Source organism: Protopterus annectens, chromosome 1.part1 (genome assembly GCF_019279795.1).
Source record: "Protopterus annectens isolate FY-2018-M chromosome 1.part1, PAN1.0, whole genome shotgun sequence".
NCBI lineage: Eukaryota > Metazoa > Chordata > Ceratodontiformes > Protopteridae > Protopterus > Protopterus annectens.
The window spans coordinates 682732-698667 of NC_056726.1; the positions used below are offsets into that span (position 1 = coordinate 682732).

The following is a 15936-nucleotide window of genomic DNA, read 5'->3' on the forward strand; positions in this document are numbered from 1 at the left end:
CAGCCATTTTAAGCATCTGTTTTTTAGGCATGGTGCCTTGAGAGGGTGTCTGAGGAACCTGTTTTTTTGGTTTTCATGGCTGTTCTAGATTTAGTGAAGGCTTTAATAGAGAAGGAGGAAGGCCTGAAGACCCCTTGAGAAATGGCAGGCCTGTCTAAATTCTGAGTTTCCCCGCCAGGAGTGGCATCGGTATCTGTAGTAGGAATGGGGGCCGAGGAGCCTGCGACCTCGGGTAATGAAGACACCGGCAATACATTGTCATCGGTACTCAGGGGCTGCGTAGGTGCCTCGCTGAGTACCGGTAGTCGGCCTTAGCGTAGTATCAGTAGGTGGTGCGGACCTCGTAAGTCGGTCCTTATCTTTGCGTTTTTTGCTCAAAACTGGAGTCGGAGTATCCAACGACATAATATAATTAAATTTTTTGCCAAAAAAGTGAAGGGCGAACTCCGCCCGATGCTTAATAGTGCGTTTGTTGAATCTAGCACAAAAACGGCAGGCCGAGACGTCGTGGTCTGGGCCTAAGCAAGGTATACAGTAAGAGTGGAAATCCTTATGCGGTATTTGCTTCCCACATGAAATGCAATTATTAACTTTGTCTGACATCGGTCTGAGGCAAGAAAAGTTTCAACGGGTACTTAGCTTTCAAGAAGACTTCGGCTGAAATACTTTCGTAAATCTCAGGAGCTGGCCGACTGGCACTTGCGAACTGCTTCTGCTTCGGGCACCGCACGGCAAGAAAGACTGAAGAAAATGGCGTTGGCTGCCTCTTTTATACCCCTGCCACACTGACGTTAGGGAGGAAGCGACGACAACCGACGCCGGACCTAGACTTTGGAATTCGGCCGACCGAGGACCTGCCTGACGGCAGGATAACCCATCTGTTATGACTGCAGCTGTATGCACGATGAACATCAAGGTTTTCCATGACAAATGTTTGAGGTCGCAAGAAGAGGCTGGTTCGAAGGGTGGCATTGTCAGAGCTTGTAGAGCTAATGATAAATCCCACGGTTGAATAGGTTCTCTAAAAGGTGGCTTCAGATGACTCGCACCTTTTATGAAGGTCTTGCACAATTTGTGGGACATAAGAGAGGAATCTTGGACACCCTCACGAAAATTAGAAATTGCAGCCAAATGAACTCTAATGGTAGAGGCCGATAGACCCGATTGGAAAAGGTCGGCCAGATAGTCTAGTATTATCGACACTGGTGCTGAGAAGGGATCTACTTGTTTATCTTTCAGCCAACAGGTAAATCTTTTGCTCAGATAAGACTTATGAGATGCAATGAGAATGTCACGTACTGGTAAAGAAAGATCATTCTGCCTGGTGATCAAGGGAATTGGAGTAGCCAAGCTGTGAGCTTCAGGCTGTTCAAGTTGGGATGAATCAGGTTCTGTGGATGTGAGATCAACTCCGGGGCTGGATGGAGAATCCATGGTCGATCTAGTAGGTGAGGCCAAAGGAAGGGGAACAAAATCTGTCGAGGCCAATATGGTGCTATGAGGATCACCTTGCTCTTCAACCGTCGGGCTTTCTTCAGAAACTGGAGAATTGTTGGGAATGTGTAAAGACCACCCGAGGGCCAATCGTGGACTAGAGCATCCCTGGGTGACTGTCCCAGAGGGAGAATCAGGGCGAAGTAGTTGCTGCATTTGTAGTTGGTCAGGGATGCAAAGAGGTTGCAGCAAGGACAGCCCCAGTGGTGGAAGATCTCTGCCGCTATCAAGGGATTCAGGGACCACTCGTGAGGTTGAAGAATGCACCTGCTGAGTCTGTCTGCTATCACGTTGGAACTCCTGGGAGCGTGCATTGCTAGAAGAAAATGGTTGGTAGCCATCGCCCATTGCCATATCCTCATGGCCTCTCGACAAAGGGGGTAAGATTTGGTTCCACCTTGCTTGTTGATGTACCAGACCACTGCCATGTTGTCTGACTGAATCGCAATTGTCCCAGATGGCAGCAGGGGATGGAATGCTTACAATACCAGGAGCACCGCCCTCAGCTCTAGGACATTTATATACAGATGGGCCTTCAGTTCGGACCAAGTGCCTTGGACTGTCTGTCCCGGACATTGCCCCCCACCCCATCAGGCAGGCGTCCATGGTCACTGTGGCCTTGGGTTATTGGGTGGAGAAGGGGTGAGACCATTGTGACAGATTGTGCGTCATCCACCAATTTAAATCCTGGTTGCACCTGTGGGTTACACGAATCATGGCCGAAAGGAATACCATTGGGTGAGCAGTAGCCATTGTAGAAGCCTCATGTGAAACCTTTCCAGGGGGACAATGGTGATGGAGGCTGCCATGGAACCCAACAGCTGTAGAACCGAGCGAGCCATGGATTTTTCCCTTGAAAGGATTGGAATCAGTTGTTGCTTTATCCTTAAAATTCTGTGCTCTGGAATGGCAGCTCTGCAGTTTCTTGTGTCCAAGATAACCCCTATGAATTCTGTTGACTGAGATGGAGTGAGACTGGATTTTTGCCAGTTTATGGTTATGCCTAGCCTTTGTGCAGTGAGGAGAGAGTATGCCAGGGCTTCTTCCAGTAGATGTCTGGTGGGGGTGTCCACAATCAGAACACCATTTAAACCACGGACTGCCTTTTCTTATCTGCCATGATAGTAAAAATAGATAGCAGAAAAAGGTACCAGCAATGGTACAAAAGAATACCTGAAGGTATGAAAAAAAGGAAAGATTGCCAACGATGGTAAGGGGAGAAATACCTCGCGTTTAAAAAGTAGAGAAAAGAGAAGAAAACCTCAAGTAAATATGGTCGCTAGATGCGATAGGGTAAGAGACAACAAAATAGAAACTTTTCTGACATAAACATAATATAAATGACTACTATACAACACATAACTGTACTTAGCTCAAGAGAAGCAGCTTGACATGACCAAATGGCAATGCGGCAAACGAAATCTGGGGTAACAGGGAGAGGGGGACTGTGGGTAAGAGTTTAGCTCATGTTTGAAGCTGACGCAAGCTTGGAAAATGGCTGGCTCGGTTCCGAGGTCGGAACCGATACCCAAGTGTAAGGAATGAACGAGGATTAACAATATCAGATTACATATTCTCACTCGGATCCATACTTCAAGATACAAGCAATACACTATGCTGACTGTAGAACCAGTAATATTGTGTATCTTGCGTTCTGTCCATCATGTAACGCTTATTATGTGGAAAAACCATTCACATGCTTAAGGAACGTATACAGGAGCACTGTAGGGATATTTTAAATCATAAAAAACAGTGCTTTGTTTAAGCACATAGAAGATAAAGGTGACCTACACTCTTTCAAATTCTTTGTTTTAGAGATTCTAAAGCAGGGAATAAGAGGGGGGACATTAGAAATTTTACTGAGGTTGCAGAATAAAGGTGGATCTTTAGGCTGAATGCATATACTATACCTGGCATAAATGAGGCAGTTTCACTCAAACCCATTCTTAAAGCCAGGAGTCTGAAACACTGATTTATATATATATATTTTTATAGTTTTATAGAATGATTTAATTTTGTTGTTACACTTTTAAGCTTTGTCAAGCATAACAGGATGTTAATTGGATTATTGTTTGATTACCTATTTTGTATTTAAGCAAGAGCTTTTAGTGTAGAAGATGTCTGATGAAGTGGTCATTTTTACTTTGTTATACACATCTTTAGTCTGTTGTTTTCATTCCACTGGATTTATATAGTTTGTTCAGCCGTGGTGGTATTGGCTCAGTTGTGTTTTTTATCGTACTGTTCTTTACTTGGAGCCGTATCTTCACAGTTGTTGGTGTTTTTTCTTTTTGACGGACTTTTTGCCCAAAACCTTGAAGCTAAAGAGGAATTTCACCTTTCAACATGACAATGACCCCAAGCATATATCCAAATCAACAAAAGAATGGCTTCACCCGAAGAATATTAAAGTTTTGGAGTGGCCCAGCCAGAGCCAAGACCTATATCCAATAGAAAATCTGTGGGGTGACCTGAAGAAGGCTGTGCACAAGAGATGCAGACTTGGAGCACTTTTGCAAGGAAGAGTGGGCAAATATTGCCAAGTCAAGATGTGCCATACTGATAAACTCCTACTCAAGAAGACTGAATGTTGTAATTAAATCAAAAGGTGTTTCAACAAAGCATTAGTTTAAGGGTGTGCACACTTATGCAACCAGCTTATTGTATGCTTATTTTTTCACCTAACAGATTTTTTCAATTGAACTGTACAGATTATAGGTCACATTAAAGGTGGGAAAAGTTTTGAAATGACTTATTGTGGTCTCATAAAAACCTGGCATTTTAACAGGGGTGTGTAAACTTTTTATAACTACTATATATGAAGTCTGAAACTCAAATGAATGTGATTACTTAGTGACGTCAATCCTCAGTGACTTGTTAGAAAAACACATATTTTATAAGGTACAGACCAAAAATATCAAAATATATAAAAAAATCTGTGGTATGCCCAACAGCACTTAAGAACACACTAGATTATGTTAAAAAGCACATTATGTTAACTTCTAAAAGAAGTTCCTCAGATGCAGTACTCAACAAGTTCTATTTTCAACTGTTAATGGGACAGTTCTCACCTTTTTGACAGTTGCCAAGTACTGTGACAGCATACTCTGATCCAGTCCTTCTATTTGTTTCAGTCTTTCGCATACACCTTCAATAGTCATGGAACTAATAGGAACTACAGTGGATGCTGCACCAGCAGTAGATGATGGCTACAAAATAAATTTGAAAATTACACAAGTCATCAGCCTTACAAGTCAATTTATGGTACAAAACTTTACTATGACTTCCACAATAACTTTATTTTTATTAGTGACTTCAGATCATCTACTTAGTCAAAAGCTTAGTGAAATGACAAGCAGATCTAAGGCAGAACAGGAATCGTTGGTCAAGCAATTTCCTTATAACCATGCACACTATGATGTTGGTGAATATCCACAAATAGTACTTCTGTCTGACTAAAAAGTAAAATGGACGTGGGGGAACTGCTAAAATTGTCTGCATTTTTTATGTAAAACAGTCTCCGGCAATTCTGTTTCAGTTCCACCATACATATAAAAGTTCACTTCAGTACCTACCAAGACTGAAATCTGACAACATATGCAATGTTTGCAAACATCCAATAACAAAACAAGTATATCACACCAAACCAATTTGCATTTGGTCAATTGCACCAATATTTGAACTATCAACATATTCACTTAAGCTGCACAGAGGCCATGTATAATTAATGCTGTTCAAAGTCAGTTTTTAAAGGAGGATTAAGCATTTATTTTCAGCAAATTTAAGTTGGTGGCTTCACCTCTTACATTGTCATGTGTTAGAATGAACTAGCAAAACAAAACTGAAATACTGACTTAGTAAAAGCATTTGCAAATGTTTTAGATTTAAAATGGTTTCATAATCATCTCATGTACTTTAATTTTTAAACAAAAATAAGTCTACAACCAGGGCTGTAGCCAGGAATTCATATTTGGTACTGAAATCTCATTTTCCTGCCCCCCCCCCCCCACTACTTACACATCAAATAAAAATGTACTCAACTTTCAAATTGTTGCCCCTGTACACTTCAGAAAAGGGTACACTATTTTCAGTTATTGCCACTTATAAGCATAAAAAGACTACTTTAAGATGTGCACTCCCTATCATACAAGCATGTATTAACTATTTATATGTAATACACGCTAGTTTAGCCAGTTCTGTGTATTCTGTGCTGTGAAACTAAACTTATCAGAAAGATGTTCAGAAAAAAATGTACTAATTTGAGTACGAGTATGCTTAGCTACACCCTTGCCTGCAGCTAATATCTAAACAAATTTCATTACACAGAAATATTCTTGCTCACTTTACACATCAGTGCTTAGTATTTAAATATCTTTACATTGCATGGTTAGTATATCAAGGTGGCAAAGCAACTATGATAAGCCAGTACATCCTCCTGCAGATAGGTTTTGATTCATTTTGGGATCAAGAATAAACCTTAAGAAGCCACCGTGTACTGGAACTCCAAGGAAAGGCAATAAACAGTCTTAGGCCAACATATATGTTTATGGTGGAGCAATTAATATATTTTAATAATAATCTATGGCTGGGTGTGTATGCATACGTGCAGAGGGGATTAGGAGGTGATGGAAATATATGATGTTTGCACAAAGGATGGACATGGTTGTGGTGAATATGTATTAAGAAGAAGGAGGAGCACAGGGTGACATACAAGAGTGGAGGAAGATGCACACTGGTAGATCACATCCTACGCAGGAGGGACAGTCTGAAAGAGATTGGAGACTGTAAAGTGGCGCCAGGGGAAAGCGTAGTTAGGTAGCACAGGATAGTGATCTGTAAGATGACATGGGTGATCAAGATGAAGAAGAGGAGAGTGAGGGCAGTGCCAAGGATCAAATGTTGGAAGTTGAAAAAGGATGACTGTGAGGTGGAGTTCAGGGAAGAGTTAAGACAGGGGTGGCAGTGAAGAGTTACCAGATAGCTGGGCAACTGCAGCACAGGTGGTAAGGGAGACAGCTAGAAAAGTGCTTGGTGTGACATCTGGACAGAGGAAAGAGGGCAAGGAGACCTGATGGTGGAATGAGGAAATACAGGAGAGTATACAGAGGAAGAGGTTGGCAAAGAAGATGCAGAAATGCAAAAAATGTCAGAGAGATGAAAAAAGTAGACAGGAGTATAAGGAGATGAGGCATACAGCAGGCAGAGAGGTGGCAGAGGCTAAGGATAAGGCGTATGAAGAGCTGTGTGAAAGGTTGGACACTAAGAAGGAAGAAAAGAACCTGTACTGATTGGCTAGACAGAGGGACCAAGCTGGGAAAGATGTACACGTTACTGTACTCTCAAGCGAGAAGTGTGTGTTGAGCAGACGGAAAGAGTACTTTGAGGGGCTGATGAGTGATGAGAATGAGAGAGAAAGAAGGTTAGATGACGTGGGGATAGTGAATCAAGAAGTGCAACGGATTAGCAAACAGGACGCAAGGTCAGCTATGAAGAGGATGAAGAATGGAAAGGCTGTTGGTCCAGATGACATACCTGTGGAAGCACGGAGTTATTTAGGAGAGATGGCAGTAAACTTTTTAACCAGATTGTTTAATGAAATCTTAGAAAGTGAGAGGATGCCTGAGAAGTGGAGGAGTGTACTGGTACCAATTTTTAAGAATAAGGGTGATGTGCATAGCTGTAATAAGTATAGAGGATACAACTAATTAATCAGCCACTGAAGTTATAAAAAAGAGCAGTGGAAGCTAGGTTACGAAGAGAGGTGATGATTAGTGAACAGCAGTACAGTTTCATGCCTGGAAAGATCACTACAGTTGCTATGTTTGCTCTAAGCGTGTTGATGGAGAAGTATAGAGAAGGTCAGAAGGAGTTGCATTGTGTCTTTGTGGACTTAGAGAAAGCATATGATAATGTGCCTAGAGAGGAGTTGTGGTTTTGTATGAGGAAGTTGGGAGTGGCAGAAGTATGAAAGAGTGGTACAGGATATGTATGAGGACAGTGTGACAGTGGTGAGGTCTGTGGTAGGAGTGACAAATGCGTTCAAGGTGGAGGTGGGATTACATCAAGGATCAGCTCTAAGCTCTTTCTTATTTGCAATGGTGATGGACATGTTGACAGACGAAATCAGACAGGAATCCCCATGGACTATGATGCTTGCAGATGATATTATGATCTGTAGTGAGAGTAGAGAACAGGTTGAGGAGACTCTGCAGAGGTGGATATATGCTCTAGACAGAAGAGGAATGAAGGTCAGCAGGACTAAGACAGAATATATATGCATGAATGAAAGGTTGGAGAGGAATGGTGAGGATGCAGGTAGTAGAGCTGATGAAGGTGGATGAGTTTAAATACTTGGGATCAACAGTTCAGAGTAATGGTAAGTGTGGAAGAGAGGTGAAGAAGAGACTGCAGGTAGGGTGGAGAAGTGTGTCAGGAGTGATTTATTACAGGTACCAGTAAAAGTGAAAGGGAAGGTCTAAAAGTTGGTAGTGACATCAGCTATGTTATATGGGTTGGAGACTGTGGCACTGAAGAAAAGACACAAGTCAGAACTAGAGGTGGCAGAGTTAAAGATGTTAAAATTTGCACTGGGTGTGACAAGGATGGATATGATTAGTAATGAGTATACTAGAGGACAGTAGTAAGACAGGTTGGGGTTTGGAGACAAAGCCAGAGAGGCGAGACTGCGTTGGTTTGTACATGTGCTGAGGAGGGATGCCGGGTATATTTGGAGAAGGATGCTAAGGATGGAACTGCCAAGTAAGAGGAAGGCCTAAGATAAGGGTTATGGATGTGATGAGAGAGGACATGCAAGTGGTTGGTATGACAGAGCAAGATGCAGAGGACAGGAAGAAATGGAAACAGATGATCGCTGTGATGAACCCTAGGCAAAGCAGCTGAAAGATGAATCACCGTCTATGACTAGGTGTAGGTAATGTAGGATTTACCCACAGCTGGCATGGTTTGATCATGAGGGTTAAGGCCCGAGTGATTAAACAAAGCCAACCATGTGTAAATCCTACATTTCCCACATCCCAGTCAAGATTTATTTATTCTAAGATTCACTGAAAGGATGACATAATGCAAAGGATGCAGAGGACACAAATCAAGACACGTCTAAAACACTATTACAAACCACTTCACCCTGATGAAGTTTCAGACAGTGTATGCGAATTACAACGTTAAGTATGTGAATAGTTGTAACTTAAAAGATATGGCATTCGGAGGTTTGAAAACGGACCGCATTTTAATTAATATTGCTATCATTTTCTTTTGTTCTATATCTCCACTTCTTTCTTGTGTTATCCCCTCATCTTTGCCTGTGCTTTAGATTTGTGAAAACCAATAAACAGCATACGAAGATGAGTACGACTGGAGAAATGTTCACATTACAAACTGCACAGTCAGTACATGACCTAACATTAAAGTGTTCATAAGCCAGTCAGCTTACTTGGAATTCACCCCAACCTATCTTACTGCTACCAAAAAAATGTGTTTACAAAATATACAAGGATTCAAAGTAAGTAACCATGATCACAGAAGGAAACACAGAAAAAAAAATTAACAATGGAAAAAGTTGACTTTCACCCCCCCCCCCCAAAAAAAATCAAACAAAGCGCTGCCTTCCCCTGTAACCCCCATAATCCTGCATTTCTTAACTCTGAGATTGCTCAACCTTGGGGGTAAACAGAAAATGTCTTTACCCCCCCCCCCCACCAAAGTTCCACAATTTCAAATTAGGACAGCCAATATATGGGACAAGGTCGGCTATCTATGGGTGATTCTTCCCATTCTGAAGAAAGTCACACTATATTTAAAAAAGGAGAAAAGTCCAAACAGAAGAAATAAAATAGGAAATAAACTGCAAGACACATGTGGTCACTATAAAAAGTATGGGATGCAATGTATCAGGTGACTCCAACCCCCCCCCCCCCAAAAAAAAAAACTGGTTACATACACAAAGAGGAATAAAAGCTCATTTTAATATTACATTAGTTGCGGCAAGGAATGGCCAGAATCAAGGACAATTTAAAATATTACTCAACTTTAAGTGTGTGAATAGTTGTACTTTCAATTACAGAAATTTGTAGTGGTTCATGGTTATTAAACATATAGGAGAAAGTGACTGCAACTGGTAGTGGTGTTGTGGGGGCAACTGGTTCCCTGAAATGGTCACTACTTTACTGGCCTAGGAAACCAAAATGTACTGTTGTATGAAATCTTACCATAACAGTATACGTGCAGTATTCACAAATGAAGGGATCTCCTGCCAAGAATAGCCCAACTTCTGGCCACTATACCAAAGCCTTTAGTACTTACAGGCACTGTATGTCACACGTACACTCCCACCGCAAGGCATACAGCATTACGGTGACATAAAGAAGTACATACTCGGAACTGAAAAAAAACAGGAGGAACAGAATATCCTTAGGAACAAGTGACGAGAAAGAACGTGTGTGTCCAGAAGGAAAAAGGGAGAAGAGCCCCTCAGCTAGGAGGGGCAAGAAAGAATAGGCTAGAGCAGAGGGGGCAAAAGGGAGAGAGTGAATACTGCAACAGTGAAGAGAAGGACATCTACTGTTATAGGTTAAGACTTTACACAACTGTACCATGTCCTTCAACATTACTGTAGTAGTATTCATAAGTGAAAGGAGAGTACAAAAGCTCAAGAGGAAACCTGTGAGGACGGCACCGAAGAGCCCTCCAGAAACCTATGCAGGACAGCCCTGGCAAAGCTAGCTCTATCCCCACGACATTACATCTAACTTGTAATGCTTAGTGAAGGTATGAACACAAGACCAAGTAGCAGCCTCAAGTATGGAACTGGTATCCAGACTCTTGAAAAAAGCACCAGAGGTAGCAACAGCCCTGATAGAATGAGCCTTTACTGATGAGAAAAAAACATTTGCTATGAAAAGAATAACAAAAAGAAATGGCTTTAGAAATTCAGGAAGAGACAGTTTGCTTAGAAACAGCTAAACCCAAAGACCTGGAATGAAAGGAAACAAAGTTGTTCAGATTTATGAATAATTTTAGCTTTATCCAAATAATAGTTGAGCTGTCTATGCAAATCCAAGGTGTGAAGAACCTCCTCAATGGCAGACTTTAGAGAAGGAAAAAAGGAAGGCAAACAGACTGATTAAGGGACAACTCATTGACCACCAGGCATAAAAAAGGGTTAGTACAAAGCAACACCCTGTCTCTGTGGAAAACTAAGAAAGGAGGAATAGCCATAACAGCCTGAAGTTCAGACACCCTCTTGGCCAAAGTGAGAGCCAAAAGAACAGACTTCCAAGAACAATGGTGTAAGGAAGCTGAAACAGCAAGCTCAAAGGGAGCCTGAGTCAAGTTTTCAGAAATAAAATTCAGGTCCCACAAAGGCAGATTAGGCTTCCTGGGAGGCCTGATATGAGGGATGCCTTTAAGAAACTGCTTGACCTCAAATCTAGAGGCCAGAGGAGGAGTCAAGGGCAGATAAATTGTTGACAGGTGAGCTTTAACTGAGAGTGGACAAGTGAGGATGGATAAAAGACCCCCTTTCTTGCGTGAGAAGGTCCACCCAATGAGGTCACTTGTGATGATTGCCCCTGGCCAAGTGAGAAAAAGAAGGGGAAGCAAACGCTGTCTGGGCCAAAAGGGAGTCACTAGCAAGACTTTGGGAGAGTCCTGCCTGATCTTGTGCAAGACTTATGGTAACAGATGAAGGGGAGGGAAGGCGTAAGGAAACATCCTCTTCCAAGAAAAAGACAAGGCATCCACTTTCCAACCCAGAGGACTTGGAACTCTGGAACAGAATAGAGGAAGCTGTCTCTTCAGAGAGGAGGCAAAAAGTTCTACCCGAGGAATATCCCACCGATGGACAATGTCCAGGAACATATCTCTGTGAAGCATCCATTTGTGAGCTTCTGTGCTCAATCCGCTCAAAGAGTCTGTCACAAGACTGTGCTCCAAGGGAATGTAAACAACCTAAAGAGACACTTGACACTGGATGGCTAGATCCCAGACCTGAAGAGGTAAGTCTGCGAAGAAGGTAGGACCTTGTACCCCCTTGCTTGTTGACATACCACATTACAGTGGTATTGTCTGTGAAAATTTTGCGGGGCCCTAGATGAAACAGGAAATGAAAATCTTGAAGAGCTAGAAGCAGAGCCCTCATCTCCTTTATACTGATGTGGTCTGACCTCTGATGAAGACAGACACCAAGGAAGCCCCTATCCCCAGTCTGAGACGTCTGTAAAGAGCTCTTGCGTCGGGACTAGTATCTGAAAAGAAAGCCCTGGGTTGAGAGAAAGTTGATGAAGCTTGAGCTTGAGACAAGGAAGGAAAGGGACTGGGAAGTCCAGGGAGTGGCAATGCTGGAGCCACATGGACCTGAAGTACCACTGTAGCTTTCTCAAGTGAAGCCTGGCCAGAGAGAGCATGGGAATGGTGGAAGTCATGAATCCGAGGACTAAGAAAGTCCCTGGCCATAACTGATGTGAGAGGAAGAAGAGACTGGAAAAAGGCAGTAAGAGACAGGGCCTTGGGGGCAGGGAGAGATGCCAGCATGGGGATGGTCTGGAGCTTGCAACCGAGGAAAATGTGATCCTGAGAAGGGGTCAGAGCTGATTTCTGAAGTTTATGGTGAACCCTAGACTCTGCAAGGGAAATAGTAAACTGGAGATCCCGAAACCCAGTATTGGGGGAAGAAGCTTGAATGAGTAGATCTTCTGGATAAGGAAATATCTGAACTCCTCTCATCCTGCAAAAAAGCAATGACAAAAACAAGGCATTTGGTGATTACCCTTGGGACAACACAGAGGCCAAAGGGCAAAGTAGAGGACTGAAAGTACAAGAAAGAAATACAGAAATTTAAAAATTTCCTGAAAAGTGGATGGATGGGGATATGAAGGTAGGCTATGCTACCAGCTGGCATAATGGTCAAGGTCCTCATCTCCCAAACACAAAGTACAATGTTCAAATGTAACTTCAAGCTAATGCCTGTTTGGAGTTTGCATGTTCTCTCTGTGTCTCTGTGGGGTTCCTTCCACCTCCGAAAAACATACAAAGTGTTTCCATCTCAAAGTCACCAAAGAATGGAGCTGTGGGCAGCAGCACAATCTCTACATGGTGTCCTATATGGGGAAGAGTTGTTTAAGCCAACCATTTTGGGCACCTACTGTGGTGCGCTGTATCCTCAGGACAGCAGAACATGGATCAGACTGTGCACCGTGGCATGGCTAGCCACTTGATGGTGTAAAATATGGCTCTTGGTCGTGTTGAGTAAGGCTGCCAAATGGACAAGGGTATTTGCTGGTGATAAGTGGATTGAGGCCCCGACCTATGTCAGGGACACATTCTAATGGTGGGAGGGTTACATGCTCCTATTGGCCAGTGTGTCTACCATAAAGCACAGTAGTCCTGGATCAATAAACTACTGGCTGGCCAGTGTCCAGCTGCCCAGCTTTGGTTAGCTGGAATAGCTCTGTTGAGTGAAAGCTGGATGTAAAACCAATCAACCTGCCAAACCTGAACTAAGAATTACTACACTCAATGTAGGTTCACCGACAGGATGCAGCTTGGAAGTGGCTGGACATTTTATGTATCCAGGAGACAAGATGGAAGAGAAGTACAGCAAAGATACCTAGCTTGGGCTTCGGAATCTTCTACTCAGGAGGAGGACAGGCTAGAATGGTGTGGGAATTATGGTGAGGGACATCATCAGAATTACTGATAGACTCATGGCAATCTGAATCTAGTCTAATGAAGGACAGTAATAATAATTTCAGCCTATACCCACACAGCAGGTTTTTGATAGTGAAGGAAAGAGTGCACTTAGGCAGCAGTTGCAGGACCTACTAGATAAGGCAGGACAACAGGAATTGGTATTGATAATGGGTGACCTGAATGCACATATCTGAACTGACAGAAAAAGATACAAGGACTGCCTGGGTCAACATGGGTGGGGCAACAGGAATAAAGATGGAGAGGACATTCTAGACTTCTGTCTGGCAAATGGCTTAATAGCAGCCAACACATGGTTCATAAAGAGACAGAGTCACAAGATCACATACAAAAGTGGCCACCTTGCAACTCAAGTAGACTTCCTCCTAGTAAGGAAAGGGCACTGGGGTAGGATCACCAGTTGCAAAGCCATTCCCAGTGAAACAGTCTCCCCACAGCATAACCAACTGGTTGCCAAAATCACAAGGAGTGGTCAGAGAAGGCTCTAAGGTCAACAGAGACCAGGCTGAAGACCTGGAACTTGACTGGAGAGAAAGCACAACAGCTCAAGGAATTAATCAAGGCTCTAGCAACTCAAGAAGAAGAGGAACTAGGAGGAGTTGAAAAAGAATGGCAGCACCTCAAAACGACATGTGTGAAAATTATGGAACAGATATGTGGCTGAGCCAGGTATGGAAATAAGGTACATAAGGAAAGCTGGAAGTGGAATGCAAAAGTCCATGAAGTCATCAAAAGAAAGAATGCATGCAGTAAAAACTGGGAGATGGAAAAGATAAACCAGGCTAGGAAGGAATACTGCTTGGCTAACAAAGAAGCTAAGAAGGGAGATGTAATAGCAAAGAACAAGATATCAGACACAATCTACCAGCTTCTGGAAAGTAAGCCAGTAATTGGCACATGTACACTATATTGGGTTGCAAGACAAAGACAGAAAGATAAAGAAGTTAGTCAGACACCCTTCAAAAGGGAGTCAGCAAAGACCTACTAACTGCTCCATAGGACATCAAAGGGAGATGGAAGTAGTGCTTCCAGCAGCTTTTGAATAAAGAAAACCTCACAGAAACTGTACTGCCCCAGACATAGCCTATGATGAGAGAAGAGGAGGTGCCGAACACAGAAGAAGTTAGAACAGCACTAAGGAAAATGAAGCCATGTAAATCAGCAGGCTCAGATGTGGTCAAAACAGATACGATAAAGATGCATGGGTGAGACGGGAAACAATGGCTCCTGAGGGTACTCATAGCAGTATGGACAGAAACGCATTGCCCAGATGACTACAGAACAAGCATACTACTGCCAGTGTTCAAGAAAAATGGGGAAAGTCACAATATTGGGCAGTACAAAGGTATCAAACTCTAGTCACATTGCAGGAAAGTTCTGGAGAGGATGACTGATAAACAAATATGCAGAGTAGTAGAAAGTAAGATGGGAAATGAAAAGTTTGTATTCAGATCAGGATGCAGCACAACTGACTTGATGCATGCAGTGAGTTAGTTCACAAGAAGCTAGAGATGAAGAAAGATTCCAACTGGGCATTCCTAGACTTGCAGAAAGCATATGACAAGGTATGTCTCAAGAAAGATGATTTGGACAGTTCTACAGTGGTTTGAAATCCTAGGAACATTGGTTGAATTAGTGCAAGGACCCAATGACTCAAGTACAAACAGTGTTTTCTCTCACAGACGGGTTCCCAGGGGGAGTGGTGTGCATCAGGGTTCAGCTCTGAGCCCACTGCTGCTCATACTGGTGATGGAGTACATTAGCAAACATACAGGGGGGTGGACAGATCAACAAAGTGGCTGTATGCAGACAATGTGACATTACAGGCAGACTCTGAGCAAGAACTTGAGCAAAAGGTAGGGGAATGGAATGCAAAACAGAAGGCACATGGGATGAAATTGAGTAGAGATAAGACCGTTGTAATGGAAGCATATGGTGGAGTTCAGAAGAAGCTGAGAATTGAGACAGAAAGAAAAATAGTGGAACAGGTTAACAGCTTCAAGTATCTGTGAGAAGTGGCTGAGAAGGGAAGTCTGAATGAGGAGGTCAAAGTTAGAATCAGAGGAGCTGCAGCCAACTGGCAAAGTGTCAGGTGTTATACATGACAGAAAAATGCCAAAGAAGCTGAAAAGTTAGGTGTACAAAACAGTTGTGTGACCAGTACTACTGTATGGTACATACAGTAGTACTGTATGGTACCCCCACCTGGGCAGTAAAGACAGACCAGATGAGGAAGTTAGAGGTGATGGAGATTAAGTGCCTGAAACTGGTGGTATGGTGCACACTGTGGGACAGATGAAGAAACAAGGACACAAGAGCAGAAGCCAAAGTATCTTCAATTGCAATAAAGGCCAAAGAGAAGAGATTACAATGGTTCAGGCACATTTGCAGAAAAGCAGAAGACAATCTGCTGAAGAAGATTTGAGACAGGCCGGAAGAAGGCAAGAGGAAACAAGGACATCCAACAAAGAGGTAGATGGACTGTGTGACAGATGACCTGCTACGTCAGGCATGAGTGTCAAAGAAGCCAGAAGAGTGGCACTAATTAGAGAGAGATGGTGACAGTTGATACAACACCCTGAACCCATGTAGAAAATGAGAAAAGAAGGGGGTTGATGATGATGATGAAGGCAGGCATCCTTGAAATCCAGACAGACCAAGAAGGCCTGAGGTAGAAGAGGAAATAAAATCTGAAGAGACATCTGAAAGGAAGGAATC

General features: G+C 42.8%; 1 protein-coding gene across 3 annotated transcripts in view; it reads right to left on the reverse strand.

Annotated features, from left to right (window-relative positions):
- Positions 1–15936, reverse strand: part of KIDINS220 (kinase D interacting substrate 220) — a 2951961-nt gene that overhangs the window by 268509 nt on the left and 2667516 nt on the right. For all 3 annotated transcript variants that reach the window (XM_044073258.1, XM_044073248.1, XM_044073241.1), the window contains one exon: positions 4566–4703. In XM_044073258.1, the coding sequence (XP_043929193.1) occupies positions 4566–4703 (138 nt within the window). The remainder of the gene's footprint in view (positions 1–4565; positions 4704–15936) is intronic.